Source organism: Coenobita brevimanus, chromosome 70, assembly GCF_032717465.1.
Source record: "Coenobita brevimanus isolate Jiangsu-jjx chromosome 70, ASM3271746v2, whole genome shotgun sequence".
Classification (NCBI taxonomy): domain Eukaryota; kingdom Metazoa; phylum Arthropoda; class Malacostraca; order Decapoda; family Coenobitidae; genus Coenobita; species Coenobita brevimanus.
In genome coordinates, this window is record NC_137023.1 from 41,088,545 (window position 1) to 41,104,368 (window position 15,824).

General features: G+C 42.2%; 1 protein-coding gene across 1 annotated transcript in view; it reads left to right on the forward strand.

Annotated features, from left to right (window-relative positions):
* LOC145406357 (uncharacterized) overlaps positions 1–15,824 on the forward strand; it is a 116,180-nt gene that overhangs the window by 60,711 nt on the left and 39,645 nt on the right. Inside the window, exons 5-6 of the mRNA XM_080277517.1 lie at positions 107–262; positions 8,759–8,891. Coding sequence (XP_080133643.1) covers positions 107–262; positions 8,759–8,891 — 289 coding nt within the window. The remainder of the gene's footprint in view (positions 1–106; positions 263–8,758; positions 8,892–15,824) is intronic.

Here is a 15,824-nt window from a genome sequence, read left to right on the forward strand (position 1 = left end):
TCAGAATAGTGACTGCAAAGATACCACAGCCGAGCCATTCAAGCTACCATTATTACTGCATTCATGTGATGTAATTACAATGTGTCTTTGCATCTTATCCCTACAGGACGGGAAAAGGTACACAGTGCAGTAACAGATTGGCTTCAAGGAGCGTTTGGGTGTTATATTGCCAAGTCTGGGATTCGTCGATGGGACCTGCTGTGGATGATTGGAGTATGGAGTGGCCGGTCCTGCCCCAACCCATCACACAGCAAAGACGGTGGTGAGAAGTTTACTGAGGGTTTGTGTATGGACACAGGTTCTGTTGTGCAGTTTAGTTTTTATACCCACCCACATACATACCTATAGAATATGTTTGTTCTGTATGTATATGTTTGTATCTTTGTATTTAACATATCTATTTTTATATGTTTGTTTATATATTTATGGCCAGTGGCCACACCACATTGAGTGATCTGTGAGGACCAGACTTTGCAGGCATCAGCGTTTGGTAATAGATATGAACCCCTACCATCCACTCACTCATTGTAGTGCTACCTTCAGGTGGCTGTCCCAGGCAGCAAGCCAAATGGTCTCCTGTAACACAGGAAACCATTTACTATCAGTATTCTGAGTGGTAATCATATGACTACCAGGTGGTCTAGTGAGGTAGGGCACCAGCCAGATGTGGCCTGGAAGGGTTGAAGTCTGAGGAATGTGTAGGGTTTATTGCTTTCATCATGCTGCCCAGGGATAAGTAACTGGCACTCGTCGTAAATGTCTGGGCTGATTAGCCTAGCTCTGGTCATCTGTGTTCTTGATGAGAAAGACAGTAAAGGGTTGGATGATGGATTGATGGACTGTTTATCTTACCTATGTTTGCATCTGTTAGTCAGTCATCAGTACCATATTCCATCATACAATTCCTCTACTGGGGTTGGACTTGAGAAAGAAGGATTCTCAGGGTGACCTGGTCCATACATATCTCACCTGCCATAGCCACTGTTCTTTCATGAGTAGAGTTGTGGCTGAACAAGGACCTATTGACTGAAGCATTAACGAACAATACAGAGCTATCAAGAACTGATTCAGTGTGTGGATGGACAAGGGTCCCCATAAGACATAAGGTAATATGGTGGTAGGATGAAGGTGCAGAAGCCGCAGTTTAGGAGAAAAGAAGGCTTTTCCGGGAATGGAAAAGGGATGGTAACAAAGAGGAGTACTTGGCTACCAAGTGTTGGGATAGAAAGAAGGAATACAGGGCAAAATTTGAGTCACAGAGAATTACTGGATAACCGAAGTAGCATTGAAAAGAAGAATATGATATTAAAGGTGGCAAATCAGCTGAAGAGGGAAAACAGGGATATCATAGGTGAGCAGTGTGTGAATAATTATGAAGGAAAGGTAGTGATGGACACAGAGGATATTAAAAATGCCTGGAGAGAGCATTATAACTGGTTGCTGTGTGAGGAGTTTGACTGGAAGAGGGAAGGTTTGGAGTCAGCGGATCCATTGTTTGGCCACTAGCCTTTGATTGATGCTGTTTCTGTGAGCAGGGCAATAGGCAGGATGCAGTTGGGGAAGCCAGCGGATGTGTCTAGTTTGACTGGTGAAATGGTGAAGGCCTCAGGAAATGTATGAGTGGGTTTAGTTACTGATTTGATAAATTTGATCATATATGAGGTCTGTTCAGAAAGTATCCGACCTTAGGCTCTAAAAAAAAATTAATAGCTAACCTGGTGAGCTAGGACAGTGGTATTCAAATGACAGACAACGGTCTGAATCTGGCCCCAGATGAGCTTTGGTATGGACCACAGCGACTTCCATCACTGAATATTCAATATCTACCGCAGATTAAAGATTCGCAATACAGTGAACCCTTGATATAATGAACTAATTGAAGGGAGGGGTGAGCCGCTATATCCGAAAGTTCACTATATACAAGGGGATCAGTATTCCCAAGGGATTACCGAACTCAGGTCGCTATGTAAGGCGAGTCGTTCGGTCCTCCATGTTCAGACATAACCTAAACTAACTCTGTGAAGTTTTACATGAAGAATTCAAAGGTTTATGAAGTTGTACATGTAAATACAATACTGTATAAAGTTGTACATATAAATACAGTACCTATAATAAGAATACAGTATAATGTAGTACTGTTACAGTACACTTACTGTGCTAGGAAGGGATACTGTTGTCACCATGGGAGGAAGTGGGAGGAATTCTGGAGAGGTTAGATGCTGGCACCACACTGTACACCTGAGCACACCACACTGTACACCCGTACACCAGAGCACACCACACTGTGCACATGTACACCAGAGCACACCACACTGTACACCTTTACACCAGAGACACCACAATATACACACCAAAAATGTATTATTGTACAAGGGCACTGAACAGTACTGTACAAAGTTAACATAACACCTAATAATATACACTGTGCAGTATGTACTTAACACTCTAAACTTTACACTTAACACTACACCGAACATTAGACTGTACTGAACACTAGTCCTCGTCAGACTCTGCGAAAGTAATTTCTGGTGGCTCTGGTGTCACTACTGGTAGTGAGGAAGGTGTGCTGCCGCCTGATGCCAAACTTGGTAGTAGACTCACTGACGAGGTTGACGCCACAGACACACTGGAGGTCTTGGACACCGTTCGTTGCTCTTTCCCAAGAGGTGAGGGCACTGGTGTGAAAAAGCCTGAAATTTTCTGCTGAACCTGATTGGCCTGCTTTTGTCGCATCAGGTCTTGTCTAATCATTCATAGCAACTTATACTTCTGGCCAAGAGATCCCCCAATTTTGTCATCCTAACAACTCATACTTCAGGCCGAGAGATCTCCTAATTTTGTCAGCCAGGGCCAGCAGTGTGTCTGCAGCATCAGTGCCAGCAGACAGAGACGGGCCAGGTATCGTGTCCTGTTCCTTCTCCACAGGTGGTTCTGGTGAGGTCAGCTTCTGCACTGTCTCCTCCTCCGTCTGGTGGTGGTACCCAAGGCAGACCACTATCCTCGTCCAGCCACTCCTCCACCTCCTCTGGAGGGACTGAGTCTTGGCCAGCTGCAGCCAACAGCTTGGCTGCCCTTGGTGGCATGAACCCCTGAAAGTCTGGCTTTTGGACTGGAGTTTTGGGGGTTTGGAGGAGCTTGCACCATGCATTAAGGAATGCGGTGTCTGGCACTTGTTTCCAAGCCTCTGCCCAGTTGAGTATGGCATCCTTGATTGTGTACATTTTATAGCTCTCAAGTGTTTTCCTCCACCTGGTGTCAACGTATCCTTCCTCCTCCATCCCATCCTCCGTCACCATTAAACACTGCTGGAGGTACAAGTTACGGTAATGTCTCTTGGCACTCTCTGTCACCACCTGATCCATGGGCTGAACTATGGCAGTGGTGTTGGGTGGCAGACACATGCCCTTAATCTTGCCATCCTTGCTGCAGAGTTTACTAATGGAAGAGTGGGCTGGGGTGTTGACTAGGAGAAGGACAGCCTTCACATCCTCCTGCATACCATACCATAGCTGGTGCTGCCGAATAGATGGGTCAAACGAATTGTGAAACCAGTCATGCACAGTCTCTTGGTTGAACCAGGCAGAAGGGTTGTTATAATATTCAGTAGGAAGCTTGTCCATAATATCCTTGAGTGTCCTAGGCATCATACTTTTTCCTACCATGACTGGCTTCAGGCGGTGCTACCCATCAGCGTTGGTGCAGGCCAACAAGGAGATGCGCTCCTTTGCGCTCTTCCTCCCCAGAATCTTGTTCATCTCCTTAGAGGCCTGAGTGTTGGTAGGTAAAGATTTCCAAAATAGACTAGTAGTATCAGCATTGTACATTTGGAAATCATGCAGGCCCTCCTAATCTTTGAGCTCACGAAACTGGTCTATAAACGGGTCGTCGATGTTGATGCTCAGCAGCTTCCTCGTGATGGCTTTGTTCACAATGCCATGACACTGTCTAAACCTCCACAGCCAGCCATCGCTGCAGTTGGAGTCATCATAGCCTAGGTGACTCGCAGACATCTGTGCTGCATGCTAAATATCCGCCCCTTGCACAGGAACATCCTCAGCTCTCCCCTGAGTGTATCACTTATAGACGACTTCATCCAGATTCTCATGAGGAAGTCGTCGCTTACGGTACACCTTGCCTGTCTTGTTGCTCTCCATTCCTTTTATGACCTCCTTGACCTTAACCTTGCCTTGATGAGCTTATGAATCTCTCTCTCTCTCTCTCTCTCTCTTTTTTTTTTTTTTTTTTTTTTTTTAGCCCATACTTCTCCATCAGTTGTCCCCTTGTCGTCCCCTTCTGAAAATCTTGGATAATTGCGTACTTCTTGGTGATGGAGAGACTATTCCTCTTCCCTTTGCCTGAGGTAGACGGGGTAGCTGACTTGGAAGTCATTCTTGATCGTAGGTAGGTAGGTAGGTACCATGTGGGACAAGAAGTAATACACTGGTTAGAGGTATGATGGGAGAGAACTGCACACAGCAAGCACTAGGTATAGACTGAGAGAGAGGCTGTGGGGGAAAGGGGAAGGCGCACCGTGTGCGGGCTAGCATGTGTGACTCATCGACACGCCTCTCCTTCAGCAATAGGTCATGTGGAAGCTGGCGTGTTTGCGAACTTCCCCCGCATCTAGCAACCTTTGATTGCAAAATCCGGGGGAAATTTGGTCGTGATTTGGCCGTTCGCTGTATCTGAAATTTAGAATACTGGGGTTTGTTATATTGAGGGTTTTCTGTACTTAACATTTGTGGATGAATTTCGCCCAAAGTACGGCTCCAATAAATTTCACTTCATCTGGCTACCATTATAAATTATGTTTAGCTACTGGAGTAATACAAACTTTTCCATTTTGTGGCTATGCAGTAATGCAAACTAGTGACTAATGATTAACGAAGAGGCCATTATTTGTTCCAGCTATTCTCGGTGCTCACATCACTCATAGGAACGAGAGTTTCATATTACTAGATAGCATATTGTTGCTGTGATCTTGTCAGGATTGAATATTGGCAACACTAGAACAGGATTCCTCGTTGCAAGAATACTGTATTTAACAAGCTACACTACACTTACCCTCAGACTGTTGCCATTAGCCTATTCAAATGATGAGTTGACAGAGGGATGCTAACACGTGTTAGACTGGTCATTGGTACACGGTATGGTCCTGAAGTGGTGGTGGAAGTGTTAAAGCGACTATGTTTATGTAAGGAAGGCATCAGTAATTGATTCTGTAGAAGAGTTTCATTTTATCTTTTTGAGAAGTTGGGAGTGAGTAGAATACCGTACTAACAGAAGAGAATATCTTCTTTAAACCTTATTTTTAATTTGGTGAGGATATTAACTTTCCACACAGTCCCATTATATTAACATAAATGAAAGTGTTATATGGTAGATGGGGGCGCTCACCATCCACTCACTCGATGTAGTACTGCTCTTGGGTGTCTGCCCTTTCCTCTCCTCCATCCTTCTTTCCATCCATCCTCAACTGTCTTTCTTTCCTCTTTCTTCTAGTTACGGGTGACTTTACACTCCCTCTTCTGTCTTTCTGTCTTCATTCTCTCATCATCCTTCTGCCTGTGGGTGACTCTACACTGAGTGACAAGCTAAATGGTTTCCTGTACACCAGGCAACCATTTACTACGCTGGGTGGTAACCACATAACCAGATTTTGGCGCCTTGTGGTTTAGTGGGTGATAACAGCACTCCAGTCAGATTGAGCCAGTGAAGGTTTATATCCAGGGGATGGTTGGGGTTTATTGCTCATGTATTGACACTCAGGGATGAGTGAGGCTGGTCACTCTCATCTTAAATGCCAAGAACAACTTGCCTAGCCCTGGGCTACTACGCAACATAGGATTGGATGATAGATGGATGGATGGATGGAAAGTGTTATATTCCATTAATGATATTAAATACAAGATTTTTCATCTGGACCTCTTCCACAAAGGAAGATAGTGTGATTGGACTTTCAGCGAAAGTAATTAAGGAACCCTGAGCTAGGACACTAATCCTCTCAAGGTAGGCCCCATCTGACTTGACACATAGTCTAGCGTTCTTTCCACTACCTGAAACATTTTTCAAAGTCGGTTTTCATTATCTCCAGCAGGTGCTTCGTCGCATTTGTCGTGATCTCTTCTCTTGGATGAATGTTGCTCAAGGTATGTTGAAGTGTGCATATCACGTTCCAGACTTTCTGAAGTCTGTTATCACTGGAGATGAAACTTGGGTGTATGAGTACAACCCAGAAACCAAAGCACAGTCATCCAAGTGGAAGCATGCAGGGTTGCCTCGGGAAAAAAAAAGTGTGACAGGTCTGCAGCAAGGTGAAATACACTTGCAGGTTGAGTTTTTTTTACGACTGCCAAGGTGTTGTTCATCACGAATACACACCAAAAGGTCAGACTCTCAACAAACATTACCACCTCGACATTATTCATTGTCTTTGTGACAAATCGGTGGAAGAGACCAAACCTTTGGAAAGCGGCAAGTTGGAAGCTGCACCGTGACAATGACCCTGCCCATTCTTCTCAACTGATTCAGAAATTTTGGCCCAAGTGCAACATCCTGTAGGTCCGGCAGGCTCCCCGCTTACCAGACATGGCTCCCTGTGACTTCTGGGTATTCCCCAAGCTCAAAACTCCGCCGAAGGATTCCCGATTTGAGGCGAGAGAAGAGAACATGATGAATGCAATGAAGCACTTGCAGGATAAACTGAAAACCAACTTTGAAAAATATTCCAGGCAGTGGAAATATCACTGGGCTATGTGTGTCAAGTCAGAAGGGGCCTACTTTGAGGGGGATTAGCGTCCTAGCTCAACAAGTTAGCTTTTTTTTTTTTTTTTTTTTTTTTTTTTTTTAAGTCTAAGATTGGATACTTTCTCAACTGACCTCTTATGACTGGCTGAAGAGTGTGATTGTAAATGTGTATAAGGGGAAGGGTGATACCCTGGAAAGAGGAAATTATAGAGGCATGAAACTTTTGGACCAGATAATGAAGGTAATAGAGTCCTGGAAGGTATGGTAAGGGAAAGAGTGCATATTGATGAGATGCAGTTTGGGTTTATGCCAGGCAAAGAGACTGGTGATTCTACTGTATAGTAGTTGTCTGACAGCTTCAGGAAAAAATACATAGGAAAGAATATGGATTTGTACTTTGTTTTTGTTGATTTGGAGAAGACCTTTGATAGTCCTTAAGGAGGTGATGAACTGGGCAATTAGAAAGCATGGGATCGAGGAGTGGCTAGTTAGAGTAGTTATGACTGCACATGTGGGTGTTCGCACCCGGGTGAGAGTGAATGGAGATTTGTGTAATGAGTTTTCAGTGAATGGTGGCATGCATTAATGGTCAGTCTTGAGCCCCTTATTGTTTGTTGTGATGCTTGAAGCTCTTTTATATGACTTCAGAAATGGGCTCCCATGGGAGCTGTATGCTGATGACTTGGTGTTGATTGTAGAGAATGAAAGGGAGGTGGAGGAATGATTTAGAGAATGAAGAGACAGAATGGGGCAGAAGGGTTTGAGAGTAAATGTGGATAAAACGAAAGTGGTGAGTTCTAGGGCTGGTGGCAGAACTGTCAAAGCAGAGGGAGAGTGACCATGTGTGGTTTGCCAAAAGGGTGTGGGAAGTAATTCCATCTTGTGCAGTGTTTTGATAAGTGGGTGCATAAGAGATGTAGTGGTATTAATGGTAGACCGCGAGATAGTGCTGATTTCATGTGTGCAATGTGTCTGAGAGAGCATATAGAGATTGTCTGACATGAAAGAATTGATCTTGCTGGTGAGTCTCTTGAATATGTGGAAGAATTTTGTTATTTTGGGGACAAGTTAAGAATTGGAGGCAAGAGTAGAGCTAGCTCTGTTGCCAAGGTAAGGAATGGATGGAGGAAGTTCAAGTAGTTGTTACCTCTCCTGACATTGGGAGGGCTCTCCCTCCATGCTAAGGAATCTGTGTATGTGGCATGTGTTAGGAGTGTAATGCTGTGTGGTAGTGAGACCTGGCAGTAAAGGAAGAAGATATTCATAGGCTCAGATATACAGAAATTACAATGATCAGTTTGATGTTTAGTGCATCCTTTAATACAAGGCCTGAGGTGGCTAGGTTTATGATTGAAGTGTTATGTAGAAGGATGGGCCTGGAGTGTAATGGTTCTGTGATGAGGAAGGGCAGACTGATGTAATTTGGGCATGTAGAGAGGATGGAGAATGACAGTTGGGTGCAGAAAGTGAGAAGTGTGACTGTTGAGGGTAGAGTTGCAAGAGGCAGACCAAAAAAGACCTGAGAGGAGTTCATAGAATGTGACCTCAGGAATAAGGGACTGAATACAGAGGCTGCCAGAGATCGAACATTGTGAAGAGCTTCCATTAGGTGACCAAGGCCAGGGCATGCAAGCTTGTTGGAGCCTTTATTAATGAAATAAAATGAAACAGGTCCTTTTGCACAAGACAAATTTACTATGACCTTAGGTTAGTCCACAGTGATCATCAACGTTGTTCACCATTTCTCTGAAATCTTTTAATTTTATGGACTGACACATGCACAGGACACCTTAAAGTGACCTGGAAGAGGGAAGTCATGGGTCCTTTCAGCACAATCCAGTCAGTTTTAGGTCATGTGGAAAGAGTAATTTAATACTGTACAGTATGTCATATTTCTAGTTTTTTCACATTTATTTCCATATTTTTATAGGTTACTTTTGCTTTAATCTTTTTATGGGCTGGTAAAAATGAAGTTACACTTATGGGTATTTCCTTTTTGTACTGCTTTCAGAATATCAAGTGTCCTTAACGTACCACATCCGTCCTCCTGTGGGCCAGCCCAGATTCTCCACTCAGAATGCGAGAGGAAAGCCAAGACTGGTGATGAGGTTACCCTTAAAAGAAATCCATCACATCTGGGAGACGTAAGTTGGTTGCATATTAATGATTTAGTTGTTTCAGATTCTTCGTATGCTGTAGATAGTGAGTACTGTTATGAATGGATATACAGACACTTACCAGGCAATACAGGTGTTCAGTTCTGGCAGCCTTTTCAAAAGTTGTACCGATAATTTTCATAACTCATGTTTAACCCTCAAATGCCGGGCTATATCTACCGTGTGCCACAGTGCGCTCTTTCTTCTTGTATGGGAATTGTTCCGAAAATAGACTGTTTTCAGCCCTTAATATCTTGGAAACTATAGCAATGAGGGAAGTAAATTAAAGACCATATTACTCAACAACTCTTCTTCTGGAGAATGAAAGTATCCCCAGGTCTGTAGGTCATTGTGTCAGTGAGTAAGGACATGATGAAGAGGCTAATTTGTAGCGCGAGAGGTAGGATGTGTCCGTGCTTGTGCTTGCGACCCTAACTATGGCTCTGCTTTGAATGTGATAACTTCTCCATTACTAGGTAAACTAGACACAGTGGCATCCAAGGCATGCCCTTTGGCACTGTCACTGAGCCCTTTCCTAGTATCCTTGGAAATAGGTTTGGCAGGGATGGATAAGACAAAAGTCCACATGAGGCAGGAATGGAATCGGATGAGAATGTTTAGAAAACATAATCTCACACTTGACAGAGTCAGAGAGGCGACTGAGGTGTGGTTGGCTCAGCTAGCTGCACCCCCTCCCTAGCTCTTGGTGACCGGATAAAGTGGCAGCCACTCCAAAGAATGGCACAAAAACACTTGCGGCTATAGCTGTCACCTGACATCCCTGATCCACAAACTTTTCATCGGATATATCCGTCACCTGGTGCTTAGGGGTTAAACCTTTGGTGCATAGAGAACCCAATTTTTTTTTATAAAGTATATACAAGGTGCTTCCCAAAAGTTCCAGTAATTTGAACAAAGGGAGCCAACTGTTTGCAGTTTTGCCTTTTGCCACTGGGAGGAGTCAGCAGCACCCCTTGTGCATCAGTGTGACCCCGGCTGTGTCTGTGAGCAGACGTGTTGTTGAGCTATGCTTTCTGTTGTAATGTGGTGTGTAGGTGGTTTGGCAGTTTTGCAATAATGAACCAATGGCGCAGCAGTGTTAAAGTCGATGTTCATTGTTTTCTTCGATATCCAAAGAATTGTTCACGTGAAATTCGTCCCACCCGGTCAATCTGTCATCGGAAAGTTTTACTGTGAAGTTCTGCAGCGTCCAAGGGAGCACATCCACCGCAAACATCCAGAACAGTGGAAGAATGAGGACTGGGCCCTGCATCATGACAACGCCCCTGCCCACACATCATTTGTTGTCCGCCAGTTCCTGGCTTCCACTAACTCAGTAGTCATTCCCCACCCACCCTATTCACCTGACCTCGCCCTCTGCGACTTTTTCGTGTTTCCCAAGCTGAAATTATGACTGAAAGGGTGTTGATTTGACTTGATTGAGGAGATCCAAACAGAATTGCAGGAGGTACTCAAGACCATTATGCCTGAAGCCTTCCAGGGATGCATGGACTTGTGGAAAAAATGCTGGGACCACTGTATACATGCCCAATGGGACTACTTCAAAGGCGAGAGTGAGAACTATGAGGTAAGGTAACTTATTTTCCTACAATATTCAAATTACTGGAACTTTTGGGTAGCACCTCGTATATGCTGTGTGTGTGTGTGTGAATATATATATATATATATATATATATATATATATATATATATATGTGTGTGTGTGTGTATATATATATGTATATATATATATATATATATATATATATATATATATATATATATATATATATATGTATATATATATATATATATATATATATATATATATATATATATATATATATATATATATATATATATATATATATATATATATATATATATATATATATATATATATATATATATATATGTATGTATATATATATATATATATATATATATATATATATATGAGCCTCTGTGGTACAGTGGTAGAGTGTGTGTTTCGTACACGGGTGAGCCAGGGTTCATGCCCCGCCAGGATAATAAACTTTGGGAGCGTTCACCCAGCCACGTACTGCATTAGCGGACACAAGGCGTGCTGTGGTTGAAGCAGTGTCGCTTACTATAAAGTATGCTTGCACCCAGTCGGCTTGCGTTGGCCAGTTACACTTGGTTCACAGATTACACACACATCCAAAGCCACTCCAACACAACAGTTACACTTACAAGCATTTCTCACCCTACATACAATCTCTACCAGGCAGCCTAAGCCAGCCACTTGGTACAGATACATTGGCTGTATCGTCCCAACTTCGGTCAGGATAGGCCGGTTCTGCAGTGGATACTCAAAGGGCTGATGATGATGTATACAGGTAATCCCTTAATTCACCTGAAGGTTACGCTCCCAGACCCTTCGCTTATGTGGTAAATTCGCGTATACGTTCTGCCCATGTGTGCATGTAATTATGCATGTGTATTAAGCGTATTACATCTGAATAATACTGTTTATGCATTACATACACCTAATAAACTAGCATAAAGTGTGAAAACAAAAATGTAAGAAATTTACCACTGAAAGCTGAGAAGCACAGGCGCAGGTGGAGACACTGTCAGTCTGGTGCACTAGCCCTCATTGCCTCCTGTATGCTACATTCTCTGCCTCCTTTATTGTACGAACAGTTGCCTCATTCACTCCAAACATACGGTTCCAAGACAATTCACAGGCGTAGGTGGAGACACTTTAACACAGTCTGATGCACTAGCCCTCACTGCCTCCCGTATGCTATGTTTTGCCTTCCTTATTGTACGAAGAGTTGACTCATTCACCCCAAACATACGATTCCGAGACAATTCACTGTCAAGTCAATTCACCGTCAAAACATGGACGATTCCCCATCAGGACAATTTGTACCCTGGACGATTCCCCGTCATTCTATAAACATATAAACTTACTATTGATTAATTAATACTTTAATAACCAATTTTCAGGTGGATTTTATAACTCTTATAAGTAAAAAACTAGTGTACTCTACTTGCTAAATAAACTGGTATGTAAATAAATGACGGGGAATCGTCCTGACGGCGAATTGTCACCAACATTATTTCCCTAAGTTTGCCCAATACTTTAACTTTCTCTGTCAGCAACATCACTTTACGAGTCCATTTTGGTGTGTTACCACATGCATCACTAGCACCACGCTTAGGCCTCATGTTGACAAACAAGGCAAGCAATCACTGGAAGGCAGAAAAATAAGCCACAAATAACGACACGAGTCATGCACGGTTCGACTGTCGGATTCAAACTGACTGTGTGGTGTGTGGTAGACCGACTTTCCACACACACACACACACACACACACACACACACACACACACACACACACGAGCGAGCAGCCGGAGAGAGAGGTCGTCCCAGGCATCGCTCCTAACCTTGAGTAGTTTCAGGAATTTTGTCTGTCCTGTCTCCTAGGGTCTTTCTTTAAATTTAAAATAATGAAAGTTGGTAGACTACCAAAAATGTAAAGATTTGTTGGCAATAGTATACATGAATGTTTGTGGCTTATTCGGTAACAGCTGTTTAGGTACTTTACCGGTACGTTAAAGATGGCCGAAAATGTAAACCATGAGGGAATGGAATTTCAAGGATTTGATGCTAATACTAATGTCATGGACCTGGTGAAAACATTAATTATGAGGATTAGTGAACTCGAAAAAAAAGTAGAGAATCTAGTGATAAAGGATGTGTCAGGAAATACGGAAACCACCATACAGAGTCTAATCCAGTCCAACGAAACAGCCAATGAAGAGATTAAGAATTTGAAGAGGGAAAATGTTGAACTGAGGAGGAAACTTGAAGAGAGTACTAATAAAACGGAGAAGGTGAGTAATGTACTAGAAGAACACAAGGCAAAGTGGGCACACGTTGAGGAAGAACAGAAAGAAGTGGTCAGCTTAAGAGAGATCATCCAGGAAGAAAGGGAAATGAACAAGAAAGAAATGGAAGAAAATGTAGTGAAAATACTGAAGAAAAAAGAGAAAATAGTGAGAGAAACTGTAGAAAGGAACAGATGTGTGGTAGTATTTGGAAACAGGGAAGAGGAAGAAAAGGTTAGGTTCGCAAGACTCGAGAGAGACACGAACATGGTGAGAGGAATATTAGGCAAGATTGACCTCGGAGACAAGTGGGTAAAAGAAATTGAGGAAGTAAGGAGGATAGGGCCTTATAAGAAAGGGGAAACAAGACCAATGAGAGTCAAGTTTACATCAGAAAGTGTAATAAATGAGATACTTAAAGTGACCTGGAAATTAAGCAAAGAGGCGGGGATGGAAAATATTATAATAAGAAAAGATCTGAATGAAGAAGAAAGAGAAGTTTTAAAATCATTAAAGGAAGAAGTAAAGGAAAAAAATGATAAGAGGACAGAGGAAGAACGTAATACTTTTTTTTGGAGAGTATTGGATATGAAAGTAAGGAAATGGTATTTAAGGAAATAGAAGTGAAGGAAACTAGGGGGGATGGTTGTGAAAGATCAGAAGTTGAGGAAGTGGTACGGACAGAGAGTAGGAGAGAAGAGGGTATTAATAATGTCAAAAATAATTTGAAGGTGATATATACTAATGTTGATGGTTTCATATCGACAAGGATCGAAATTAATGATTTCTTGAGAGAACATGAACCTGATGTCATGTGCTTTGTAGAGACCAAATTAAGAGAAGATATTGATGTTCATTTGGGAGATGGTAAATACAAACTGTGGAGAAAAGACAGAAAAGAAAAAAAGGGAGGAGGAGTGATGATAGCAGTGAAGAACAACATAAATGTAGATACTGTGGAAATGGGAGAAGGCAGGGCTGAAGTGATATATATGAAATTAGAAACTGGAGAGAATGTTAAGAGAGATATGGCGGTAGTGTATGTTCCCCCAAAGACGAGAGCATGGAAGGATGACGAATACCATGAGATGTTGTCAGATATGGCTAGCTACTTGCAAAAAATAATTGAGAAAAGCAATAATATAATTTTAGTGGGTGACTTTAATTGTAAAGAGGTGAACTGGGAGGAATGGTACTCGGGAGGCGGCGAGGATTCGTGGGGTACTATGTTATTAAATATAATAATGAATAATGTGATGACGCAGTGGGTCAAAGAAGAGACACGGTTTCGAGGTGAGGACACACCAGCAAGGTTAGATTTACTGTTCACCAAAGAACCCGATGTAATAGAATCATTGGAATATCTCTGTCCTTTGGGAAAAAGTGATCACGTGGTCATTGAGTTCCAGATGTTAATAGGAAACGTCGAGCCAAGAGACGAGCTTCATAGACAGGGAAGATACAACTTTGGCAAAGCAAATTTTACAGGATTGAGAAACTTTTTGAAAATGCGGATTGGAGAAAATTCAGAGAAACAAGAGAGATACAGAGGAAGTGGGATATCTTTCTAGACCTCTATAATTTGGGAGTGGAAAAATTTGTACCAAGAGTAAGAGGGAAAGAAAACAGGAAAAAGGAGTGGTTTAATAGAAGGTGTATGATAGCCAAAAAAGAGAGAGATAAGGCGTGGAACAATTGGAGAAAGAGAGGTAACGACAGAACAAAGGAAGAATATAAAAGAACAAGAAACGAATACACAAGAATACATAGGGAAGAAGAAAGGAATTTTGAAAAAGGTATAATTGACAAATGCAAGGATGAACCCAAACTGTTTTATAGATTTGTTAATGGCAAACTGAAACAAAAGGAAGGAATCACCAAGCTGAAAGTAGATGGAGAGGTCTTTAAGGATGCGGCAATGCAAGCAGAAATGATGAACAAACGTTTCCAGTCAGTTTTCACTAAAGAAAAGGAGCTTGTGGAAGGGGAGGGAGTGATTAGAAATGTTCCGGTGATGAAAGATATAAAAGTGGAGGTGCAGGAAGTGTATAAATTACTGGAAACTCAAGATGTAAGGAAAGCCCCAGGACCTGATGGAATTTCTAATTGGGTACTGAAGGAATGCAGAGAACAACTGGCGGATAAAATTCACAGCTTAATTGTATGCTCACTGGAAGAGGGGAAAGTGCCAAAAGAATGGAAGAGGGCAAATGTGGTACCAATTTACAAGGGAGGAAACAGGGAAGAACCCCTGAATTATAGACCAGTGTCTCTAACCAGCATGGTCGCAAAATTGTGTGAGAGAATCCTGAAAGACAGATGGATAAAATATCTGGAAGAGATGAATATTTTGGCTGAATGTCAGTTTGGATTCAGAAGTGGAAGGTCATGTGTTTCAAACTTGTTGAGCTTTTACTCAAGAGCGATTGATGTGGTACAGGAGAGAGATGGTTGGGTGGATTGTGTGTACTTAGACTTAGAGAAGGCCTTTGACAAGGTACCTCATAAGAGACTAATGTGGAAACTAGAATATATAGGAGGATTAAAGGGGAAACTTCTGGAATGGATGAGAGACTTTTTGAGAGACAGACAAATGAGGACAGTAATAAAGGAAAAGATGTCTGGATGGAGGGAAGTAACAAGTGGAGTCCCTCAAGGCTCAGTGTTGGCGCCAGTAATGTTCCTGATTTACGTAAATGATATGGTAGATGGAGTGAACAGTTATGCGAGTCTGTTTGCTGATGATGTAAAGATCTTGAGGAAGATAGAGGTTGAGGAGGATTGTAAAATACTGCAGGAGGATTTGGATAGGATACACAATTGGAGCCGGACGTGGGAAATGAAATTTAATGTAAAGAAATGTAAAATATTGGAAATGGGTAAAAGTAGCAGGAGACCATCACTGAATTATTTTTTGGGTAATGAATTAATCACAAAAAGGAGAGAAGAGAAAGATTTGGGAGTGCTGGTCCAAGATAGTTTGTCACCAGAAAAGCACATTAACAAGATAGTTGGAGAGACTTATAAGCTCTTGACTAACATAAGAGTAGCATTTCATTA